Source organism: Colobus angolensis, unplaced genomic scaffold, assembly GCF_000951035.1.
Source record: "Colobus angolensis palliatus isolate OR3802 unplaced genomic scaffold, Cang.pa_1.0 Scaffold74, whole genome shotgun sequence".
Lineage (NCBI taxonomy): Eukaryota > Metazoa > Chordata > Mammalia > Primates > Cercopithecidae > Colobus > Colobus angolensis.
In genome coordinates, this window is record NW_012121154.1 from 11,153,038 (window position 1) to 11,179,829 (window position 26,792).

Below are 26,792 nucleotides of genomic sequence, written 5' to 3' on the forward strand. Positions count from 1 at the left end.
TCTTTCCAAATCAATTGTTCCTGGGTTCTCTGCGACGCGCTTCACTGACCTTTGCAGCTCTTGGTGGGCTGGAAACTTGTGGAGACTGGTAACTTGTAGAAAGCAGGCAGCTGCAGCAGCTCCAGGCTGACCCTCTGAAAACTTACATCTAATGTTTTTCTTTCAACTTAAAATTAAGAATATTCTCAGAGTGCAGGATGTGTATGTGAGAGGTTGGGAAGAGATGACTTTGATGGACTTGCCCAGATGTTTCAAGAGTGACTAAGGGAAATTCAGCACTGAGCATCCAGGGTTTTTACAGACACACAATGTCCATCTACTCTAGATATAAAACTGTATGGCAAGATCTTCCTCATGGTGCTGGCATCTACAAAGCATTCATGAAATGCTATCAATACTTTACTATCATTATTATTACTATTATTTATCATAACTATGGTTACTACTATTTATTGTTATTATTATTCATTACTATCCAGTATCTACGTAGTGCTCATGCCACTGCAAGTATCATTCCTGGATATGAGAATTCTGCTCAAGGTGATATGCTGAATCTTGTTACTGTATGCTGTAAATGGAAGGAGTGAAAAAAAATCAGTTCATATCTTTTAATCCTTGACGGCAAAACCAAGACCATTCTCACAGAGCTGGTGCACCAGATGTTCCTTGAGATTAATCATTCCCCCACTATGGGTAGGAAGAATGTGCCTTTCGTTCTTAAATGTAGAACAAACACCCACAGTCACATGACAGAGGGCCTGCCTGGCAGGAATAGCTATTCTAGTAACTGCAGATGATGAGCTGATACAGTGCATCCCTTATCTTTAGAATAGGAGCAGCTGGAAAAATATACTTCATTATTCTGGAAATCATGTACACAAATACAAAGAAAGATACAATATTCTGTGAAAGAGGGCAAAGTCATCGTAAACAACAATTGCGACAGGTGATTTGATACTGAGTGAGTTTCAGGCACCTTCCTTTGCTGAGTGCATGAGCTGCTTACTCTGGGAGATTACTAATGAGGGTGGGGCTCTGGGGAGCTTTTGAACTTGTAGCACTATATTTATTGGTATTTAAAGCCCTACCTCCTTGGTAGTGAACAAAGGGCTGCTTAGGGATTTGTGGGAAATAAAAAATTATGATGGTAATTAGAAGAAGGATAGGAATGTGGTTGGTACACCTTTTCTTCCACATGGGAAGTTCTCTGTAAAAACACTGCAAGATGAATCAGGCAAGGCCATGGACTTGGAAAAAGAAAGGAGGAGAAACAGATGGTGACATAGAAGAATAGATTAATTCTGTAACCATTTACAGTCCTCCTCAGCTTTCCAACCCCAATTCAAAAAGCACAACAAATATAAGGCCAGGTTCTAAATTAAAAGCTGATAGTGTTATACATCTATTTCATATTAATTACTAAAAAATGTCAACAGATGGTAAAGCCTTCTACGAACCTAGGGCCGATTTAAACTGGTGACCTGTAATTGCAATTCTGCAAATCATATAAAGTCCTGAAGCTAATTACCATATTTGGTCCTATATCATTCTTCCCTACCTGAGATAAACAAGAATAGGCTCAGGTGAAATGGTTTAGATATTCCCCCGCCAAAAACAGAAATATCTAAAGAAGACAAGAGTAAAATGTACTGTGAATGACAATGGTTTATTTTTATCTTTCCTATTTGACCTGCCACTGTCAACATTATTTTTAAGATCAGCAGTGGAGAGTTCACATACTCACTACTCTGTGTATTCACTTGTTTTATTGACAGTAGCATTAAAATAGTCATTCGTAGGCCTGGAGCAGTGGCTCATGCCTGTAATCCCAGCACTTTAAGAGGCCAAGGCAGGTGAATCACTTGAGGTCAGAAGTTCAAGACCAGCCTGGCTAACATGGAGAAACCCCATCTTTACTGAAAGTACAAAACATAGCCGGGTGTGGTGGCGTACGCCTGTAGTCCCAACTACTCAGGAGGCCGAGGCATGAGAATCACTTGAATCTGGGAGGTGGAGGCTGCAGTGAGACGAGATCATGCCATTGCATACCAGTCTGGGTGACAGAGCAAGACTCTGTCTCAAAAAATAGAAATAAAAACTAAAAAATAAAAACAAAAAATCATTTGTAGTTAATAAAACTACTACACTTTAACAGTATTTATTATTTAATATTTTCTTATTGAGTCATGACAACATGAGGCAGATGCTATTTTTATTCCTGTTATAGGCAAGGACACTGAGAAGTTAAATAGCTTACCCAACATCAGGAGAACCCGCTCCCGATGTTTAACACGGGTTCTTTTCTATTTCCTAAGTGTCTAGGCTGGTTTGAGAAATAAAAGGAAAGAGCACAAGAGAGAGAAATTTAAAGCTGGGTGTCTGGGGGAGACATCACATGTTGGCAGGATCCGCGATGCTCCCCTAGCCGTAAAACCAGCAAGTTTTTATTAGCGATTTTCAAAAGGGGAGGGAGTGCACGAATAGGGTGTGGGTCACAGAGATCATATACTTCACAAGGTAATACAATATCACAAACCAAATGGAGGCAGGGCGAGATCACAGGATCACCAGATGAGGTGAAATTGAAATTGCTAATGAAGTTTCAGGCATGTATTGTCATTAGGTAACATCTTATTAGGAAACCGGGTTTGAGAGCAGACAACCTGTCTGACTACAATTTATTAGGTGGGAATTTTTGTCCACCTGATAAGCCTGGGAGCACTATAGGAGACCGGGGCTTATTTCATCCCATCGGCTTTGACCATAAAAGACGGGACGCCTTAAAAAGGGGCCATCTATAGGCCTACCTTCAGGGCACATTCTCTTTCTCACAGATGTTCCTTGCTGAGAAAAAGAATTCAGCAATATTTCTCCTATTTGCTTATGAAAGAGGAGGAATATAGCTCTGTTTCCGTCCGGCTCACTGGCAGCCAGTTCAAAGTTACTTCTCTTGTTCCCTGAACATCACTGTTATCCTGTTCTTTTTTTAAGATGCCCAGATTTCATATTGTTCAAACACACATGCTCTACAAACAATTTGTGCAGTTGACACAATCACAGGGTCCTGAGGCGACATTCATCCTCCTCAGCTTACAAAGAAGATGACAGGATCAAGAGACCAAAGTAAAGACAGGCATAGGAAATCACAAGGACACTCACTGGGGAAGTGATAAGTATCCATGAAATCCTCACAATTTATGTTCAGAGATTACAGCAAAGACAGGCATAAGAAATCACAAAAGTATTAATTTGGGGAACTAATAAATGTCCATGAAATCTTCACAATTTGTTCTTCTGCCGTGGCTTCAGCTGGTCCCTCCATTAGGGGTCCCTGACTTCCTGCAACAACCCACGACCACATGGCTAACAAATGGTTAAGCCAAGATTTGAACCCAGACCAGTTTTAATAATTGTGTTATATCCAGTCTCTTTCATAACATTTGCAGTGTCTTTAAGTCATCACTGAATTAAAAATTAATCTTTCTGCCTTATAAATTAGATCCTCTTGATATTTTTCCAGCTTTTCTAGGCTGTCTAAGATCCTGCCCCAGTGGGATTAGAAGGGGCAAGGAGCCCTCAGCACAAAAATGTTGTATTCATTAGCCAGAGGTGCAATGCTAAGAGAGGAAGCATGCATGACCTGCGTGAGAGATGCTGGGGTGAGTGAGCCCTAGCTTTGGTGAAGAGTGGGAGGATTTCCAGAGAACCTACTGGTAGATTCAATAGAAAGCCAGTTTTGATCACTTGCCAGGCCCCGGAATCAATGCCAGCTCACAATAATACGTGCCTCTTGCCTTGTCTTCTTCTTCCAGATCCAACTCTGGAGGGTTAAGAATCTGAAACTAGTTAGGATTGGGGGTGGTGAGTGAGGAGGGAGAAGGAGCTGATTACTGTCACCACCTCCAATGCTGGAGGTGAGCAGCTGTGGATGAAATCTGGAGCTTGCATTATCATCATTAACTGATCATATTGATAGTGAACTGAGATATCAGAGAGACTAAAGTAACTAGATGACTCTTTTGGTCTATCCGCAGTCTTAGGACCTATCCTAGTTTCATGCAAAGAGGCCAGGGATAAAGGAGCTGCCACAGCAAATTTGAATGACCAGTGGAAAAAGAGTGGCATTTTTTTTCAGTCACCTGTCTCCATCCTGACAAGTCCTGTTTGTTAAACTTAATGGTTCCACTAGCACAAAGAGGAGGGAGACATTAGCTATGCAAAACTTCCCAGAGACAATAGCATTTGAACTGAGCCCCTAAGGATGGAGGGGAATTACTAGGAAGGGAATAAAGACATGTGGAAAACCACACCTAAAGGAATGCAAGTAAGAATTTCTGAGTTGGCTGTATTTGTGACGCTGGAGCACAGTGGATCAGGAGATGAGGATGAAAATTACGCTGGATGACTAATTACAATAGTAAAGACCTGGAACTAACCCAAATGCCCATCATTGATAGACTGGATACAGAAAATGTGGCACATATACACCATAGAATACTATGCAGCCATAAAAAGAATGAGTTCATGTCCTTTGCAGGGACATGGATGAAGTTGGAAGCCATCATTCTCAGCAAACTAACATAGGAACAGAAAACCAAACACCACATGTTCTCACTCATAAGTGGGAGTTGAACAATGAGAACACATGGACACAGGGAGGGGAACATCACACACTGGGGCCTGTCAGGGGGTTGGGGAGCAAGGGAACGGAGAGCATTAGGAGAAATACCTAACGCGTGTGGGGCTTAGAAGCTAGATGACGGGTTGATAGGTGCAGCAAACCACCATGGCACACATACACTTATGTAACAAACCTGCATGTTCTGCACATGTATCCCAGAACTTAAAGTATGCATATATAAAAGAAATATAACAAAATCCAGGAAAATTAAAAAAAAAAAAGGCTGAAAAAAGATAAAAAAAAAAGAAAAGAAAATTAGGCTGGATGAAAATTGGAAAGGGCCTTGAATTATAAGTGAGGGATTTTGGCTTGTATCCTCTAGGCCTACATAGGAAGTCATCAAAGGTCTTAAGCATGGAGGCAGCATAATGTAGTATGTGTTAAGGAATGATGCTAGAGTTTTTGCCAGTGGCATCCCTTTGGATGATCCTTGGTTCCAACATCTTGCCAGGCAGTTGGCTACATTAGACTGTTGATTTCTCTTTCTTTATTGTTCCAAGGTCCCTACTCTATTTCACCTCCTCTGTAGATTACTGAAAACACCTCCTGCCTTCATAAAGGAAATATTTTAATACTTATTCCTCCTTAAATACACAATAGGTTGCCCATCAGTGCCTAAGATGAGCCAGTGACTAGAATTTTGAAAACAAAATCAGCTGTTATGATGGGGAAGAAAGGGAAGCAAACAGTGCTTGGGATGCACTTGTTAAACTGTAATGTATAACAAAATCAGTCTTCTGGAGGAAGGAACAGGTGGTACGCATGGAACAAAACTGGAGCAAGATCAAGAGACATGAGAAAAACACGAATCTTTTAACCTACAGCCAGAGAGTGATGGGGGAGAAAACATGCAGATAATTTAACAGGTATGTTGGGAAGAAACACAAGACAATCAAGAAACATGTCAGTTAGTCACTACTTGTGAGAGCAAAGCTATGTGGCAACTGAGAGCAAGAGTTCTAAAGTCAGTTCCTGGATTTGAATCCTTATCCTGCTACGGTGAGAGATGTATTTTGGACAAGCTATTTAACACCCTCTATGCTCTACTTTACACATAGAAAAATGGGACTAATACAGCACCTTCTTTAAAGGTTTATGAGGACCCAGTTAAATGAGATGATGATGATGATGATGATGATAAAGACGACGACGATGATGATGTGTGTGTGCGTCTGGAGTAGTGAGTGCCTAGAAGAGTAAGTGTTCAATAAAAGTAGCTTTCATTACTTGATCAAAGGTAATCCTAACTGTGCTTGGAAATTTTTCCATAAATAGCTCCATTTTGTAATTAAGCATTGCTGTTAGATGTACTCTTTGAGATAATCAAGATGGAAACACCTTGGAATTTTTTTTTGTTTTTTTTCAGATCATAGCTCACTGCACCTTGAACTCCTGGGCTCAAGCAATGGTCCCATCTCAGCCTCTGGTGTAGCTGGGACTACAGGTGTGCACCACCACGCCTGGCTAATTTTTTTTTTTTTTTTTTTGTAGAGACAGCATCTCTCTATGTTGTCCAGGCAAGTCTTAAACTTCTGGTCTCCAGTGATCTTTCCACTTTGGCCTCCCAAAATGCTGGGATTACAAGCACGAGCCTCTGTGCCTGGCCATCTTGGAAACTTTTAATGAGTAGGTTGAACAAATAATACAACTCTAAAAACTAAAAGTCCAAAATAAAGCAATGCTTAAAACACACCTTGTGACCAATAGGAACACTGAGATATGCTTTCTGATTTGCTGTATTTAGCTTTCACCTCAGAGGCCGTCAAGTAAAGAAACAATATTTGACAAAGAAGTTGCATATAGTCTAAAGAAACAATTTTCATTTCTAGAATTCTAAATCACTTGGCAAAAGCAATTCTTTCATTCTCAGATGGTGAAACCAAAAAACAAAAGGGCAGTCATGTAAATGAATTAAAATGACAAATTCTTAGATTTTATTAATGCATTTATTTGACGTTTTAAAAAGAAACATCAGAGAAAAATTTCTATCCAATGGCCAAGTCAAAGAGAATGTTATAAATCATTACTACAATGATTTTTTTTCCTTAATAGACATAGGTCACTTGGCAAGTCTCAAACGTATGATTGGAAAGCTTATGAATAGGATGAGGGACCACAAAGCAAAGCATATTCCACATAAAGTTGTAATATAATTAAAATTACTACTGAAGCAAAACCACACTTCCTGCATTTTTATCATGGGTGGTACCAAATACATGCAATGAGAAACCGAATAGCTAATTAGATTAGTGTAATGGCTTGTAAAATGAAACAGAAAGTACATTTATGCCATAAAGGGTACTCAGACCAAATGATAAATGATCATCATGGCAAAATATGAATCCCAGGCCCTGAGGTCTCCTGGGTTTATGCATCTGCTTGCCAATGTTGAACAATGACAGCAGAAATTCCTCTTTTAATCAAGTGGTCGTGGGATATGACATAGGCTATTCTGACAAATGTTTTTTTCTAGACTCATACAAAAGAAATCCACGGCTCTTTAAGGAGCCATGGCTTCAGATTCTGTCAGAATAAATTTCCGTAAAGTTTACTGCTTGTATTGAGCAAAGATAATGCCTATTCCTAACGTCAATTAGTATACTTTCAAATCAAAGCAACATGACTAGGGTTTGACTTGTTAAGCAAGAAGTCATTTGCATCAGGAGAGTTTGTGTGTTGAGGGTTCACCAAATAATTTGTAATAGTTTTTCTGGTGCTCAACTCTATTATTAAAAGGAGGTGAGCATTCTCGATCTTTCTATTCTACTTGCTACTTTTCTTGTGATCCTCACCCCTTTCTAGCTCAGGATGTTCTGCAGCTGTGAGACACATTTTAAAAAATTCTCCAAGCTGTGTTTGTATTTTATTTTCATATGTTAGAAACTTGAGAGGATACAGTTGAGGGTCTCATGGCATTTTCATATCACCCAAGTGCAATTTCATATTCCATGCACTCTCCGGGCAGGCAAGCCCATGATTTCAGTTCCCATTCATAAGCCTAATGACTGCCAAATTTGGATCTTTCTCTGAGATTCTCACCCAAACATCTACCCTCCCATCAAATCGTTCTTCTTGCTTTCCCTCAAGATAATCAAAATTGATATGTCCAAAAGGACTCACCAACTTCTAGCAAAACTGCTTCTTCACTATGTTTCCTTTCCAATGAACAGCACCTGTCCACCCAGTTGCCTACACCTTGTCCCTGACATCTAACATTCTTTCATCTTCTCAATATGTCCCCAACCTTTTCTGTTCCCTGTCCTAAAATCTGAAATAGCCGCATTTTTCCATCCTCTCACTCCTAATTCTGGCCAATATGATCTCCCATTGAACTACTATAATAAGCCTCCTATTTGGTTTCTCTGGATGCGTTCTTTCTTCCTTCCGTTCAGTCCTCTATCCTCAAAGGGATATTTCAAAAACAAATATGATTGGCTCCTGTTTAAAGCACTTCAGTGGCTCTCTATCACCTTCAAGATAAAAATTCAAACTCTACAGACTCTTGCAAGATCTTCAAGGTCTTGTCACTGGCCATGTCTTCAGACTTTTCTATCACAAGTCTCAACTGAAAATGTATTAGACAACTATTCTGAATTTTGCCTAAGACTTTTACTTTGTGCTCTCACCTTCCAGCCTCCGTTTGGGCTGCTATAACAGAGTACTATGACTGGGTGGCTCAAACAACAACTGTTTCTTATAGTTCTGGAGGCTGGGAAGCCCAAGACCAAGGCACTGGAAGATCTGGTGTTCGGTAAGGGCCACTTTCTGGTTCTCAATGTGCTCTCTGGAGTGTCTGTACCCTTGTCATTTAACTACCTCCCAAGGTCCCACCTCTAATACCATTGTATTGGAGTTAGGATTTCAATGTATGAATCCTGGGGAGGTGGAGGGACACACTCAGCCCACAACCCAGCCTTAATGTATCTGATTTATAAATCTAGACACACGATTCCTCCTACCTGGCCAACTCCAAAGTACTGTTCAGTCTCTACTTGGAGTCCCTATTCTCCTACCCTGCCTTTGTAACCCCCAAGTCTGCATTTGGCACTGTTATATTGTACTTTCTCCATACTCTGAACTTTCCCAGCAAATCATAACCATTAGGCTGTTTCGTATTTGCATGTTGACATATTTAACTCCCCCCAACTAAACTGACATCCACACAATAGGAAGAGACACATCTGACTTTTTGTGGTTCTATTCTCTGGGTTCAGTCCAGTACATGGCACAGTGAGTTCTCAAAAATACTTGTTAAATGAATGAATAAGTGAATGTTTTATACCAATGACTCTCCATCCTTAAAAGGTACGGTAAGATAAATAAGTATATTATCTATTCCTTTAATAGTGGTTTTGGTAAAATAGTTATCTTTATACAATTTGGTTTATTGAGCTTCACTTTTAGAAGGATTAAAACAACCCCCAAACCAAAAAGAGCTCTAACCTTAACTGTAGCTCCTGGGAAGAAAAGCCAGTTGCCTGTGTCCACTGGGTCGAGACTATCTTCTAAAATGACTTGTCTGTGAGCTGAATTGATGATCAGGATGTTATCTAAGGCCCAGCAGGCTTCATACACTTCACCTACACGAAGATTTTCCTGCTTCCACTGAAACTGGACATTCTCCCCTTTGGCGTCCTCAGGAAGGTAGAGGATATGGATGATTGTGCTGACATTGGAAGGGGCTCTGGAACATAGAGAGAGATGGGAAGTTCAGCAATGTTGACTTTTTCTTTCTTAGAGATGAATTATGTTTCTTAAGGTTGTAGTTTCATGATCTCAAGAATGTTATATTTATTACAGATAAAATACCCACAATCTCGTAGCCCTTAAATCTTTTAATATTTGCTGACTATTAAGATTTTCATATTGAATGATGACAGTTCAAGTAATAAATACCTACAAAAGGTTTACATGGAACACAAGTCAGGCACTAAGTATGTTCAAGTAAGTCAGTAAGGGAAAAATTAAAGAGAAAATGGCACATACTGTTATGGCTTATGTAAAAAAATTACAAATCACAAAGTATATCCAGCACAATTTTTTGCACATGGCAAACATACAGTCTAAAACAGGTTACTCAATAATAAGGAGAAAAAGTATAAAAGAGTGATTTTTTTTTTTTTTTTTTTGAAACAGGGTCTTGGTCTGTTGTACAGGCTGGAGAGCAGTGGTGCTATCACAGATCACCGTCACCTTGAACTTCTGGCTCAAGTGATCCTCCCTCCTTGAGTAGCTAGGACTACAGGCATTCATCACCAGACCCAGCTAATTTTTATTTTTATTTTTGTCGAAATAGGTCTTGCTATGTTGCCCAGGCTGGTCTCAAACTCCTGGGCTCAAGTGATCCCTTCTGCCTCAGCCTCCCAAAGTGTTGGGACTGCAAGCGTGAGCCACCGTGCCTGGCAAAGCTGTGATCTTAATGTTGATTCTTACTTTGAAATTATTCACCTATTAGAAACCACTGTGTGCAATATGTTTAATAATCAATCTAAATTATTTTTATTTCTACTAACCAGATATGTTTTCATACGTTTAGTCTGTATCAAATGTGAGATTTGCCATAATTAAATGCTCTCACTTATAATACCTCACCATTTCATATAGATCATCCTTAAAAACATGATATAACATGATTTTCTATATTACCTCTACTAGAATCTAGATCCTTCTGCTATAAAATAAAACATTTTTTATTAAACATTTTCTTCCACCAAAGTAGAAACCTGCTGTAGTAAAAATGATTGCCTTTGCTAAGATTAAAAGTGGTACTAAAATGCAAACTAGCGGTACCCTGGGCTTGTCATAAATCAGTTTTGAAAGGACTAGAGAAGAGCCACATTTCTCACTCACCAATGAAGCACATATATATCTGTAAAATTGTCACCATAGGTTATAGATGGTGTACCTTACCTTTGGGGGTAATCAATTCCCTTTTCTTTTAAAATATTTCATGATGACTATGCTTTTAGCTTCCCAAAGAATTGAAATTGATGAAGAGAATGTATTTAGGTAGTGATTGGGAGCACTTTAACTCTAACCTCCAATGGTAAGGGAAATTTGCATTGGTTTGGTACATGGCCTAAAACTTAAAGTACCATTTAGTGAAAAATAGATGGGTTCCGCTGAACACAATCTTTATATGTTCTAATTAAATATGTAGTTTAATTGTTCATCATATCAAAAACTTGTAGCTGTTTTCCAGCAAGAAATATGTACCATAATTTACTTAAACTATGATATATAGCATACTAGAAAGAGAAAAAAATGGAAATATAGGTAAAATTTTCAATATTTATGCTTCTTTGTTTAAAGCCATTTATAGAAATATTTAATATGAATGCATTTTCATAACTACTAGAAATTACAAAGAATAGCAAAATGTTCTGTTATAAAATTGTCACAGTATGTCAGCGCTCAGCTTGTATCAGGTGCCCATACATTATATTTTGTCCTGACACAGAGAGAGACAATCTATTAAAATCCATGAGTTAGTAACACTTTTCTCAGTTTTTGGTTAGACTAAAGATTTGTAAAGTTTTTATTATTATTATTTTTAAACACCACTACCAAAGAAACTTTAGACAAACTGGCTTAGTATTATACTGACAGCCTAATATTTATTCTACTACCCTAAATAATAGTTCTTTTAATATGGAACTATAACAAAGAAAATAGCTGGTAGAAAAAAAGAAAGCTGTCACAAAACTGATAAGAAAATATTCTACGTAACTTATGCTAACTTAAGAGCTAACCCAATCATAATAATCACTTTATAAAAGTTTATGCTATTTTTTTCCTTTAAATATCTTATACCTAAAATTAAGTATCCATTTAGAATTTTATTTCATGGTTTAAACTCTTCAGTAGTGGCAAACATAATTTGAGTTTTGCTAATCTAGCCAAATCTTTTTAACATGAACGAATTTCTTCATCCTCAAGCATCCTACCTTATTTTCTTATTGAGGGATATTTTTTAATAAAGAAAATATAATATGTAATTACAAGTCGCATCACAATTATGACAATAGAATTTTAGAACTGGCCTTAGGGAAGTTAGAAAGGATGTGACAGAACTGGAGATTAGATGTAAAAGGCCCTGTGGCTATTAACTCAATATCATCACAGACTGGAAGGGATTTAAGTAGTTATCTGATGTACTTCAGACCATAAGGCAGGCCAGAGTTAGGCCACCTAGAGCAATGGGTGGTGATATAGTTTTGTGGAGAATGTTATCATAAAAGCTATGATCGCAAATTTACTTTTACCAAACATAATTTGTTGTAAGTACTGCTGACAGGAGGAAGTTCTGAATGGAAAATGACACTTTTAATAATATCTTCTCTGAACAGGGTCGGTCATAATATGCGCATCCATAGAATTCAACATAATTAACAACCAGAGTCCTTTTCACCCTAAAGAAAAAGTTGGTGGTGGATTAAAGGCATATAGGAGAGTAGAATTCCATCTATGTCAGAATTTAAGAAAATACTTTAAATTACAACAAACCTAATTTTCTCTAGCTGAATCCAGTCCGCAGAGTTATTCTTGGCATATAACACGATGATGCTGGGGTCTGAATAACTAAAGCGACATGAACCTGACCCTGTAAATAGCAATAACAATAAATTTCAAGGTTAAAAAATGATGCAAATACATATTATCTTTTCTGATAAATATTTTAGATAACCTTTAAACTATTAGATATTTGTCTGGTAACTTCCCCCTTCTTCTAAAAATGCTGAAATTTCCTGTGATCTGTTCTGGTAATTATCATTTGATAAATAATCTTAGGAACCAGAAAGAAAGGTAAAATAAATAAAAATTGCAGATTTCTTTAGAGATACATGAACTACTAAATTAAATTGTAAAATAAATACTTAGTGCTATGCCAAGAAATAACTAAGTATTATGGGATGGCTAATAAGGTCATCATGGTTCTTGCAAGTTAATATCAATTAGGAGTGATTACATTAAATGGTACATAAGTCATTCCACTGAAGAATAAAAACACCATTCTTTTTCTGTGTGTGTATTATCTAAATGATGAGACAGTACATGAGAAACTAAAATACTGTAAAGAAAACTCAAATACTAAACGAATGAGTCCTATTACGGATGTGATTTGTAGTACTCTCCCATAGCCCAGCATTACAGATTTCAAATACAGATTATGTCCCTTTGTGAATATTTGGTGATTATTTATCATGATTATTTTCAATAGTGGAAACACTAGCACCAAAGAAAATTTTTAAGTTGATAAGAATCTGTTTCCACATGTCGAATGAATTCATATAATAAAGCATAGCATGACTCCAATTTCAAAGCTCTCAGAATGCCCAAAACAGCCCTGAAACATTTGCCAGAAGAGTATTGTAACGGATGTAGAACAAATTTTCATACTATCTTTAAAATGACTGAACCAAAAAAAAAAAAAAAAATAGTGCGATTTATGTTTAACTTTCACCCATCTGCTAGAGGAGCCTCAGTCTCAGCAAATGGCTTCTGTTGAAAATTTTACATTTGTAGTGCTCAGGGGTTCCAAGCTTTAATCAGACTCATTTATTTTATCTCAGTGGCGTTTAGTACAAAACCAGTTAGTTTGTAATTGCCAGAACTGGCAGTGTACTAAAAGGCCAAACAGTAGTTTTCCTAGATTTATTCTCACAGCCAAAATGTAAGTGAAAAAGCATGAAAGAAAAGGATAGTCAAAGGAAAGCTACTGAGCAGCACTGATCTCAAATGGAAACCCGCCTTATGCTACTTTAATTGTTGCTAAAATTCTACTTTTCATGAGCAGGTGCTTAAAATAAATATCAAACTGTGCGACTGGAAACGGTGACAGGAAGGATTATGTAGGACAAACTTCAATACAAACAAGAATGGGGTCTAGCAGAGAATCTGTGATTTTGAAGGAAAGTTCAAATTAGCCTCAAGAATTTAAATGTTACTCGTGTGCTTCCTTTATGTCTTACACACCATAACTACTTAAAAGCAAATGTATAAGGCAAGTCTCTGCAAAAGGAAAGCATTCAACAAATGATAACCAAAAATGTTCCTTACAGAATGCAATTTCTTGTGAATTGTTTACAAATTAAGAAAGAGAAGGAAAGCTGATACACACAAAAATAAAAATGTGTCAAAATATAGCCTTGATGACAAATATGACTTGTCTATTTTCTTATGCTACCATTTCAGTGTCATGAAGTTAACTTTTTTATGCATCTAGAAAATAAAAAGGCACCCAGCAGATGACTCACTTTTCCTCAGCCACTCAGTAACATTTTCTTATATCTAAAACATTAGTTTTTGTTGAATGCATCTCTTCCTTGCCATGTCAAGGGACACTCACTGGCTCTTGCCAGATCTCTACAATAGTGATAGTGAATAGTTAGTCTCCCTGTCCCAGCCTCACCGGTTCTCACCCAGCTAGTGTTGCCAGCGCTCTTTCTGCAAGTCAGCGGAATCGTGTTACCTCTGTGCTTATAAGAATTCCTCAGTCCTTTGAGGGAAAAGCTGCACTTCCATCCCTAGTGGGGTAAAGGTACACAGTTCCTACAGATCAAATGTGTACTCTGAGAAACAGAACTAGCCCAGGGTTATCTTGAAGGCTTCATATATAAAAAGATGACCAAAAAGGCAAAGAGATTCCAACAGAGGGGTGGACAACTGTAAGACCATGATTGGGGCTCAGGGTATGAGTGGTCAGCCAGTGGAGAGGCACTGCCCATGCCAGAGGAACTGAGGTGGAAGTTACCAGCTGGAAGGAGCACTTCCCAAGAGAGCCCTCAGCTTTGGAAATCTGCCTCACTCAGAGGCCACTCTCACCAGATTATCCTTCCAAACATATCAGGCCAATGATAAATGATTCCCTACTCCCACCCAGTGTTGCTGTATGTATAACTGGGTAAGTTTTTTCTTCACACAAACCCTCCGAATTGCAATCCCACTGTCCCATAGACTTTGGTCAGCAGAATATGTTTTGTTCTTGCCTAGATTGAAATGGCTGCTTGACTCTGTCTGGGGTGAGAGGAGGAAAGAGTTAGTCATTGCTCATCCCTTTGTCATGTACCCAGGTGCTTAATGTTACTCCTGGCTCCCTGTGCCCAGACACTGTGACACCCCTCAAGGTACCTTCTTAGGGAGTGAGGAGGCAATGCTAAGCAGGCAGCACCTGTAACAGGCACTTCTTTATTTCCTCTCTTAAATCAGAGATATTTATTGCCAAAGTTGAAATTTAAAACCAGAAAGGAAGGACAATTTCAAATGTCAAATGCAAAGTATCATCTTACTTGCCTGTTCGTTTTCCTCCTTCAGGTCACTTCCAATGTAATCCCTCACTCTGAGGCAGCAATTTTTTAAGAATTTAAGGAGTTGTTGAAGGAGGAAAGGTAATGGAGAATCATGGCTATCAAGGTGTGGTCTGAGAGGAACTGATGAACTTAAACTGGTCTACAAATGCAAGCACTTTCTTTTGTACTTTAAAGCAAATGAGCAAAGCCCATATACTTCGTTTTTACCCACAACAAGGGTAAAAGTGACTAAGGGTTTCTAAGGTTTGGTAGTCATAAATAAAATTATCAAACATCATGAATTTACTGAGGTCCCCACACAGTCTGAGAAATCTGGCCCTCACACACTGATGCACACAGAATACTTCTATGCCCCCAGTTTGGGGGAAGGAAGGATTTTTTTTGTGAAAGGTAAATGGTTCCAGTGGTCTTGGTTATCAATTCTTGATTTTAAATTGACAAATAAATTGGTGAATGATAAAGATAAACCTACAGTCATAGCAACTGTCACACTATCATATTGTTTACTCAACCCCATAAAATATAAGGCAAATTGTTATCAATTGTGCCTATGAATTTGTCATTTTAATAACTTCCTTTGTAAGATCAAGTTAAATATAAAAATTCTGGCTTTTAAAAATTTTCTAGCATTTTAATGTAAAATCCTATGCGTAAGTTCATTCTTACTAGGTTAACAATGTAAAACATGTAATTACAAAAAATAGGAACACAGATTATAATGCCCTCATCTTTTCATGCACAAATCCACACGTACCATCCTACCAGTGTTTTCTGCCATCCTCCTCTTACGGTGGATGAAATATTTCTGCTATAATCAAAGGTTAACTTCCTCATGTGGTCTATTTAGATCCCACCTTGCCTTGCTTCTTAAGAGTCCTCCACTCTTCCTCCTGCATCATCAATTTCTCCCAATGAATTTCCTGGATAATGTCTATTATCTTACAAACATCTAACAATATACAACTCATCTTCTATCTAAAAAAAAACAAAAAACTTTCTCCATGTCATGCCCCCACCTTCTGCTCCTTCCCTTCCTACTTTTGCTCCCTTTTTGGGGCAAAACTTCTCCAAGGGGTTGGCCGTCCAGTGATTGCCTCCACTTTCTCACAATCTATTTTCTTTTCCCCACTCCATCCAGGCTTCTACTCTCAAATACTCTGTTGATACCACTCTTGGCTAGTCCCCAGGTCACTGGGGAGTTCATGCTGCCAAATCAACAGATTGCTTTCCCAAATTCAGGTTATGTGACTTTGCAGCAGGATTTGTCAAGGCTGATCTGATATTTCTGGGATGTTCTCTTCTCTTCACTTCCACCACCCTCTTGATTTTTCTCCTGCTTCACTGGCCATCGCTTCTGAGTCTCCTTTGTGGCCCTTTTCCTCTTACTCTCAAATATTTTTTATTAATTTTTAATGTATAATAATTGCACAGATTTATGGGGTACAGTGTGCTGTTATGATATATGTATACATTCCAGAATGATTAGATCAGCCAATTAACACATCCATCATCTCACATACTTCATTCTTACCTCTTAAATGGGCATATTAATCTTAGTAAGTCAAAATCGGAAGTACTGATTTTCCAGTAACCAAATATTCTGTGTGTCTCTTCATTTCGAATGACACCACCCCAAATACAAACAAACAAACAAAAAAACCTAAATTGGTATTTAGGAAGAAATATAATAAAATTGTAACCTTATAGAAAAATGGTTCTCTAATTTGTAATATGATGAAGTAACGAGAAAAATCTGATGGTAGGTGTATCTTATAATGTATCACCTAGCCTTTAACAGATCATACTTAATTTTTCTTATTTGAGAGAAGCCTACATGATAATGAATTCAATGCTTATTAGCACTACTAACAATTCTATATAATTTTGTACTCCACTTTTTAGAGTAAAATTGCCTCTGATATAACATATCTTCCAGAGAGGCAGTATGTGTAGGGTTAGGAGAATGGATAGAGGAGACAGGCTGCCAGGGTTGCAATCTGAGCTTTGACACTTCTAAGATGTGTGACCTTTGACACCTCTTAAGTTGTGTGGCCTTGGGCAAGTCACTTACTCTTTCTGTGTCCTAACTTCTGCACTTGTAAAATGCAAAAAATGACAACTGCTTCACAGAACTGTTGTAAAAATTAAGGCGTTAACACAAGAAAAGTACCTAGAAAATAGTTACTGGTGCATACTATTTAATAAAGTTTAGCTATGATTGAATATTTCCAAAATTTATTTTTTAAATTCATTTATCCCAGAAAAAGGAGGTAATGCCTGATCATATTTGTTCATGGACTAAATATTAAATTCAACTACTACTTACTAAAGAACTTACAATACACTTTTCCTCTATAGCTTCTTTTACTTTGGACTATTCCCCTACTCTTTACTGGACATGCTATTAATTCAATAACAATATGAAAACTGAGACCTAACTGAGTAGCCCATCTATTTGTTAGCATCATTGGCAAATATACTAGTAGGGAAAGAGAAGAATCTCCTTTTACTTGTTGAAAAAAAAAAAGGAGCTGCTCTGAGAGTAGGCTAGTAAGACAGATTAGGAAAAGTGGTACACTTCGTAAGGTCTATACAGCTGCTAGAGTGGAGTTAAAAATTTAATTGTGCAGTTCCAAGCATCCAAAGAAACCAGAAAATCTGATTAGTTAGAATTTTAATAGTACCCATCCAAAAAAATTTCCAGCAACTCAAGAGAACAATTATAGGGGTTATGAACAGATAGGCCCTGCTATAGACATTTCTACTTTACAAGTAAGGAAACGAAGGTAAAGAGGTTAAAAATTTCACCCAAGGACACCAACTAACAAATGAGATTCAGAATGGAGTAGATATAAATCCATGCTTTCGACTACTTCACTATGCTTCTCCTGGTGTACAAAACACTCTTTTCTTCTTCTTCTCTTCTTCCTCTTCCTCATCTTCTTCTTCTTCTTCTTCTTCTTCCTCTTCCTCCTCCTCCTCTTCCTCTTCTCTTCTTCTCTTCTTTTCTTCTCCTTCTCCTTCTTCTTCTTCTTCTTTTTTTTTTTCAATAGTGCTACATTTTCATAGGGTACATGAATGTATTAGGACGGGTTTATGTCCTGTTGCTTCTACTCAGGCTCATAACTTAAGGCCATAATCGTCTTGTTTTTGATAAAGAGAGAAAAACCAAAAGGACTGAACCTTTAACCCCGCTGCTAGTCATCATCTCAACTCTCTCTCAGGTTTTACCATGGTAGAAAATTACAGAAAAACTGAACCAAGAAGAAATACCATGTGTACTTGGGCATCACTTCTCTGCACATTCCTTGACCATTCCTCTCCTTTCCCTGCCCTCATAGCCTGTCACCCAAACCTGTGGACCCTCCTTTTGCTCATCTGTTTATGGACAGGGGTCTCACCATGTTGCACAGGCTAGAGTGCAGTGGTGGGATCAGAGTTCGTGTAGCCTCAAATTCCTGGGCTCAAGATATTCTCTCACTCCAGCCTTCCAAGTAGTTGGGACTACAAGTGTGAGCCACCATACCCAGCCCTACATATTTATTAAATTTATACCCGTTTTTTCCCTTCACCACCACCTCCTTAGATCATCGTTCACCCAGATCAATGTGAGAACCTCCTAACTGGGCACTCAAAAGAAATACACAAAAATTAACCTTCTAAAGAATTTCTTTATTATGTATTTGCTTAAAAAAAAAAACTATGGGAAGGCACTATAAAGAGAGCTAAAAATGTTGCATTCCAAGAAAAGTAATATCCCAGCATTTTCCAACTCAATTATGTGAAAAGTATTAACCTGATATAATATTGCAATCATAAATTTAAGATATGCATGTAATTCATATTTGCTTCCTAAATAACACATTCCGTGATGGCTTGCAAATCTAGTTTTTTTTTTTTTTTTGAGATAGAGTCTTACTCTGTCATCAGGCTGGAGTGCAATGGCGTGATCTTGGCTCACTGCAATTTCCGCTTCACGGGTTCAAGCAATTCTCCTGCCTCAGCCTCCCAAGGAGCTAGAACTACAGGCAGGTGCTACGACGTTCAGCTGATTTTTGTATTTTTAGTAGAGACAGGGTTTCACCATGTTGGCCAGGACGGTCTTGATCTCTTGACCTTGTGATCCGCCTGCCTCAGCCTACCAAAGTGTTGGGATTACAGGCATGAGACACCACACCCGACCGCAAATCTATTTCTTTTTTACAAAAATTTGACCTCTCAGATAAGCAAAACAAACAAAAAACTATTTCTAAAGTTACAATTTTACCATAAAGAAATAATATTTACCAGTGTAAAACAGTACCCAGTACTTGTTATTTAAAAATGAAGGAATAAAAAGAATGACAGATATTTCTAAACAGTTGCTACCTTTTAATGTTGGAGAGATTCATCAGTATAATTCTAACAAATATTTTATTGTAAACTTGGTCTGATCTAGGCACTACTTTACCTAATTGAAAATTACAACTGAAGGCCGGGCGCGGTGGCTCAAGCCTGTAATCCCAGCATTTTGGGAGGCCGAGACGGGCGGATCACAAGGTCAGGAGATCGAGACCATCCTGGCGAACACGGTGAAACCCCGTCTCTACTAAAAAATACAAAAAACTAGCCGGGCGAGGTGGCGGGCGCTTGTAGACCCAGCTACTCGGGAGGCTGAGGCAGGAGAATGGCGTAAACCCGGGAGGCGGAGCTTGCAGTGAGCTGAGATCCGGCCACAGCACTTCAGCCTGGGTGACAGAGCGAGACTCCGTCTCAACAACAACAAAAAAAAGTCTTTGCTATTGTGAATAGTGCCGCAATAAACATACGTGTGCATGTGTCTTTGTAGTAGAATAATTTATAATCCTTTGGGTATATACCCAGTAGTGGGATGGCTGGGTCATATGGTACATCTAGTTCTAGATCCTTGAGGAATCGCCATACTGTTTTCCATAATGGTTGAACTAGTTTACAATCCCACCAACAGTGTAAAAGTGTTCCTATTTCTCCACATCCTCTCCAACACTTGTTGTTTCCTGATTTTTTAATGATGGCCATTCTAACTGGTGTGAGATGGTATCTCATTGTGGTTTTGATTTGCATTTCTCTGATGGCGAGTGATGATGAGCATTTTTTCATGTGTCTGTTGGCTGTATGAATGTCTTCTTTTGAGAAATGTCTGTTCATATCCTTTGCCCACTTTTTGATGGGGTTGTTTGTTTTTTTCTTGTATATTTGTTTGAGTTCTTTGTAGATTCTGGATATTAGCCCTTTGTCAGACGAGTAGAATCAACCCAAATGTCCATCTGTGACAGACTGGATTAAGAAAATGTGGCACATATACACCATGGAATACTATGCAGCCATAAAAAAGGATGAGTTTGCGTCCTTTTTAGGGACATGGATGCAGCTGGAAACCATCATTCTTAGCAAACTATCACAAGAAGAGAAAACCAAACACCGCATGTTCTCACTCATAGGTGTGAGTTGAACAATGAGAACACTTGGACACAGAAAGGGGAACATCACACACTGGGGCCTGTCGTGGGGTGGGGGGAGGGGGGAGGGATAGCATTAGGAGATACACCTAATGTAAATGACGAGTTGATGGGTGCAGCACACCAACACTGCACAAGTATACATATGTAACAAACCTGCACGTTATGCACATGTACCCTAGAACTTAAAGTATAATAAAAAAAAAAAAAAAAGAAAATTACAACTGAAATAGGTATCTACTTTTATCTGGTTCTATTTAAAATACTACTGTCCCTAGTATCATTTAGAAAAAATAGACAAGTAACTTAGACTTTTGTCATAGGAAGCCAGGCCAAGATGATGAATTAGTCAATCAATTCATCAACGAGTTCATCAATAATCACCAACTATTAAAAGTATCTCTTATGTTAGAAGTATATGTGAACTCAAAAGCCTAGTTGCTGTCTTGTGATTCAGACTCATTTCTTTTAACCTCAGCTGTCATTGAGGAAAAAAATTAGGAAAAAGAGACCCTCTAACTAGCCCTTCTCACTTAAGAAGTAAAACATCATTTAGTACTGACATTTCCATAAGGGCTGCTGTGGCCACCCAAACACCAGTGGGTATGACTCTTGATGCTGGGTAGTCCTTCTTTTCGGTTAGCTCTCTTACATGATTCAGGCCTCTGTTTAATGGTTACACCCCTCAGATGCCTTACCCTGGCCACCTGTAATAAAATGCTAACCCCATCACTCATTGACCTCTGATTTAATTTTTTCATTGCATTTATTACTCCCTGACATGTTCATTTATTTGATGGTTGCCTCCTCTCACCAGAATGTTGGCCCCTCCAGAGCAAAGATTTTGTTTCACAAATTCTAAGTGCCTTGAGAGCTGCTTCACACAGAAGAGGAGCTCAATGAACACTTGAATGAATGAAGGCAATAAAGCCCTTCCGAGACTCGTCAGTTAAACTCCAGGAAGAGTGTCTTTTGGAAATACAATAATATTATTATTATTATTAACTTTTCTGTAGTACCTATTTTCAGCAGGATAGGGAGATGAGGTGATTTACAACCCCTGTCCACTATTACAAACACTGATGCTCTTCTAGGAAGAGCCAGAAGGGCAGCATCTCAGGTCGGCACCAAGTATTATCTGGGTAACAACATCACATAGTTCTGCCAATGCTACATTTCTGTTCCTCTGTTTAATATCTTTCCCTGGTTATAAAATAAGCTACAAGTATAAATCAACTACAGTTGGTTAAAGATATGGTGACTGCTTTAATATTTCTTGTAAGGGCTGCCTTAATTGAAACAGAAAACATAATAACCATGTTTTCAGCCAAACTAAATTCCTGCTTAACTCATGGTTCATTGTTGTTACCCAGTTCTAGGACTTAGGACCACATTGGTAAGACATTTAAGAGATCACAAAGATGAATGTGCTTACTTGTGAGGGGCCCAGGCAGCCTCTACCACTACCCATGGTTATGTGGGGAGTTCAACTGGCAGAGAAAGGACTATATGGCTTGACTCCCAAATCAGTGTTCTTTTCCCTCTACTCATTTATACCAACAGTAAAAGTTGTTTGCCAGACTGGATTAAGAAAATGTGGCACATATACACCATGTGTATACTATCTGTATACTATGCAGCCATAAAAAAGGATGAGTTCATGTCCTTTGCAGGGACATGGACGCAGCTGGAAACCATCATTCTCAGCAAACTATCCCAAGAATGGAAAACCAAACACTGCATGTTCTCACTCATAGGTGTGAGTTGAACAATGAGAACACTTGGACACAGAAAGGGGAACATCACACACTGGGGCCTGTCGTGGGGTGGGGGGAGGGGGGAGGGATAGCATTAGGAGATACACCTAATGTAAATGACGAGTTGATGGGTGCAGCACACCAACATGGCACATGTATACATATGTAACAAACCTGCACGTTGTGCACATGTACCCTAGAACACAAAGTATAATTAAAAAAAAGAAAACTTACTAAAATTGCAAAAAAAAAAAAATTGTTTGTCAGTATATATGAGTCATAAAGTGATATGTATATGCTGCAGAATATTCCAAATATATATAAAAAATCCATGGCTTAAAATATCTACATTAAATAAAAAATATTATTTTGCATTAATGATTATTTCTTATTGAGAATCAGAACAGTAGCTATAGCAGTATATAGAAATCTCTATGGTCCCTATAAGACAAGGCAAAAGCAATAGAACATGAAATAAAGGGAAGATAAGATGTAATCAGAATTTGAAAGGGAAAGTTGAGGCAACTTGCAGTGGGAGTAAGAAAGGAGGAAGGAAGTGTCAATAAGATGAATGTCGGAATGTGAACGTATATTATCAGTGCAACAAATCTAAGTGTAATGTTCAATTCCAACATGTTTGTCATAGACAAAAGAGGATTTACCACGAAGCTGATGAAGCTTCAGCTTCATGGCCCTCACTTTGGTCAGCACTATCTAAGGTCCTGGGAGAAGCTCTAGCAATATAGTCTGATGGCCATGTTTTATAACACTTGCAGTTGGTTAAGATCGCGGAAATACATTTATCTTGGGTTAGTGTGATATAGTTATGTTTACTATATCATAGTAAACAAAGAAAGTAAAAATGGTTTACTTTCCATTTTGTAGTCTTGTCATGTCATTCTCACTATAAAAACAGCTTCCAGGAACTCCTATGCCCACTGTGCTGATACATCCAGCATCATGACTCAGGGATAATGATGATACACTATTTAATGAGTGACGTCAATTCAGAGAGCAGCTAAGATTAGTCGCTGCACAAGGGAAGTTGAAATGTCCTGAAATACAAATAAGAGAGAGGTTTTCCAATTCTATAACGATTCTAAAAATCTAAAAGACATGATCAGTAAGGAGTTGCAAAGGCAAATATTAAGCATCAACTCTGATCTAACAAGCTAGAGGCAGAATACCCTTTCTATTATTTCCAGAAAATATTACAAAATTGTTGTCATAGGAAAAGGCGATTTAAGAGTACACAGCCGGCCGGGCGTGGCGGCTCATGCCTGTAATCCTAGCACTTTGGGAGGCTGAGGCTGGCGGATCATGAGGTCAAGAAATCAAGACCATCCTGGCCAAGATGGTGAAATCCCGTCTCAACTAAAAATACAAAAATTAGCTAGGCGTGGTGGCCCGCACCCGTAGTCCCAGCTACTCAGGAGGCTGAGGCAGGAGAATCGCTCAAACCCAGGAGGCAGATGCAGTGAGCCGAGAGTGTGCCACTGTACTCTAGCCTGGCAACAGAGCGAGACTCCATCTCAAAAAAAAAAAAAAAAAAGATATAAGGAAAAAAGTACTATAGAACATTTCAGGCAGTTAACAAAAATGTTATATTTCTTGATTTTGTGATGTTTGTGGTACAGTCAATTTGGAACAATTTGTAATTTGTTTTTACTTCTTTTTGCATTCTTAATAAATTTTCACATTTGTACCTAATTTGGAATGTGTAATTTTGTATTTTTTTCCTTAGAGAGAGACCCTAACCCTCACTCAAGTTGTTTAAGCTTCAAAGGTGGACCTACACAACTCAGACCCACCTCTGTACAGAGCTTGTACTGCGCTACATTCCTACATTTCAAAAATGTCTTAAACCACAGGTCCCAGAGCAAGGCAATCCAGACTACAAAGTTCATTTTCCACTTTGCTTAGCATGGCACAATCAAATGTATTTAATGACAGGACAAGAATAAAGACAGAATAAGAATTTGAAATTTTTGAAATGCTTTTCTTCTCTTAAGGCAGGTTTGACTCAATTAAAATATTTATATATGGAAGTGAATCACAGTACGACTAGATTAGGATTGATGAAATGACTTCTAAGCAATGTTTACACACACAAAAATGCCACTTTTTTAAAGGCAGGGTCTTGCTCTGTTGCCCAGGCTGGAGTGCAGTGGTGTGATCACAGCTCACTGCAGGCACAACTTCCGGCATTTAAGGCATCCTCTCGCATCAGTCTCTCAAGTAGCTGGGATTACAGGCACCCGCCACCATACCTGGCTAATTTTTTTGCATTTTTCGTAGAGACAGGGTTTCACCATGTTGCCCAGGCTGGTCTCAAACTCCTGGGCTCAAATGATCCGCCTGCTTTGGCCTCTCAAAGTGCTGGGATTACAGGTGTGAGCCACCACACCTGACCTGCCATTCATTTTTGACTGTGTTGTCAAAATGAAACCTACACTGACCCTCATAAACCTCATTAAACCTCAGGGACTCAGAAACCGGAGAGAACCTGTAACTTCCAAGACTTGCTAACTGGAATGTTTCTGTGCTATGCCGGCCTGGAGAATCCTAAAGAGCTTTTAGAGTTTATAATCTCAAGAATACATAAGCACATGACCCTGCAGCAATTATGTACTAATCAAATGCAATCCATATTAAGTACATAAAAATTCTGCTCATTGTGCAGTAGCTTATTTACTATAGTATACACATAATATATAAAGAGCCAGGAAGTTTCCAAAATTCACAAATTAACTTTGCTTTTTCTTTCCATCCCTCTTGAGTAGTTGGCATAATAACAAACAATATAAAGAATAGCTTGATTTGATATAAAATCAAAGCCACTTAAAAATACAAGTATTAGTAACTCCTACTGAAAATTAAAGAGTTACTTCCTTCCTTGGAATAATAGCCATATAGGTCCATAACCCCTTGAAGTTAAATGAATTCTATAATTCAAATAACTTAATTAACTTATAGATTTCAAAAAGGCAATATGGTGCATATGCCATGCCTAGAGCAGCACTCTATATTCCAACACATTAATACTTCTGCAGTGAAATGCATGATAATTCACATAAGTAACAGAAATAATGATCATAAATAGCTTTAAATCCTTTCAACACAGGTCTTGCTGCCAAATGAATTCAGGTCATGTCAAACTTTGCCATCACACACATTTTTTAAAAACTGGCTTGTGATATTTCCATATTTTTTGTAATACAAGATTGCAGATTAGGGATTGTGAGCCTGTATCTTCAAGAATTACATCTATTTTGTTTTACTTTTATAGAAGGATCAATCAATTGGTGTTTAGTCTCTCAAGGCCTGGGTAGTTTCGGGTAGTTTTTTTTATTTGGTTATATCATTCCCCACCAATCCCAGGACTTTTCAAAGTAAATCACAGTAGAATGCAATAGAAGAAGCTACTGTTATCTTGGGGATTGGTAGTGGTTGCTGGGAACAGCCTCTTTCCCCAAAGCTCTGCCTTAAAAATGAGCTGCCTTTTCAAATGCAGCACAGAGCCACAGAAGGAGAGAATTGATCTCACAGAATTTATAGATGGGGAAAATCACTGCCAGAAATCATGCCTCTAGATAGCACAGTGGGACCCATAAATACTGAAGGCTTCAAGAGTGTCTGGACAGAACCCTATTGAGGATTCCTGCAGTGCGAGTGCTGCCACTGCCATTACTCAAAACTCAGACCTCAAAGACAAGCACAGCTCTAGGAGCTGCATGTAAACAACAGCATTTGATATAGAAAGATCATAAAGTTATAGAATGGATGCAATCTGGCTACTCAGAACTCCTGCCACAAACTAGAAAAACTCTTAGCAGGATCAGCGCATCCTTTCATCTTTTCTAGATAGATAAAAGGAGAACAGGACCATTAACTGGAGGTTGCAGTGAGTGGAAAGAGAAAGAGATGAATGGGCAAACTTTAGGGAGCTTTTACACAGCTAGAAACTGTTACTCTCAGGGGATATTACATGTTTCTTTAGGCTAGGGCATTCAAGAAACAGACTTGCCTCATTCTACATTGAAATATGAAAAATGTGATGAGTAACATAAGTAGTTCTGGCATTTACCCCTTTTTTTTGAAGCTAAGGGTGAATTTTGAGGTATTATTCACTAGGCAGAAAATGCACTTACTCTACCCCCCACACACACAAAATTAAGAAATACAATAAAAGTTTCTTTGCTACTTTGCAATTCTTTTTCAAATAACTCTGCCCCAAATAAGACCATTATTACCCAGATTATCAATAGTTTGATAGTTCTATGAACAGCACTGTAGAAAAATGATTATATCACACTTAGATTTTAATTTCCTTCTTTACCATCTGCCAGAAAATCCCTAAAAGTATTAGCTCTCTTGGCCCATGGTATCAAAATATTCTACTCAAGTAGAGCAACATCTTGATGACATGGCAAGTCTAGGAGTACTAACTCATGAACAGTATCTAAAATATGACTCCCAGTTTTAAGCATATAATGCTGTAATTTCCAGGATGGCTGGTATTATATATATATATTAAACCAGGATGGCTGGTCTAATATATATATAT

The 26,792-nt window shown here is 38.2% G+C and overlaps 1 protein-coding gene across 1 annotated transcript in view; it reads right to left on the minus strand.

The window, feature by feature from the left end:
• The window catches only part of RELN (reelin), a 536,970-nt gene that overhangs the window by 231,775 nt on the left and 278,403 nt on the right, over positions 1 to 26,792 (minus strand). The window contains exons 9-10 of the mRNA XM_011927764.1: positions 12,188 to 12,284; positions 9,125 to 9,365 (exon numbers count right to left, since the gene is read on the minus strand). Of these exons, the coding sequence (XP_011783154.1) occupies positions 9,125 to 9,365; positions 12,188 to 12,284 (338 nt within the window). The remainder of the gene's footprint in view (positions 1 to 9,124; positions 9,366 to 12,187; positions 12,285 to 26,792) is intronic.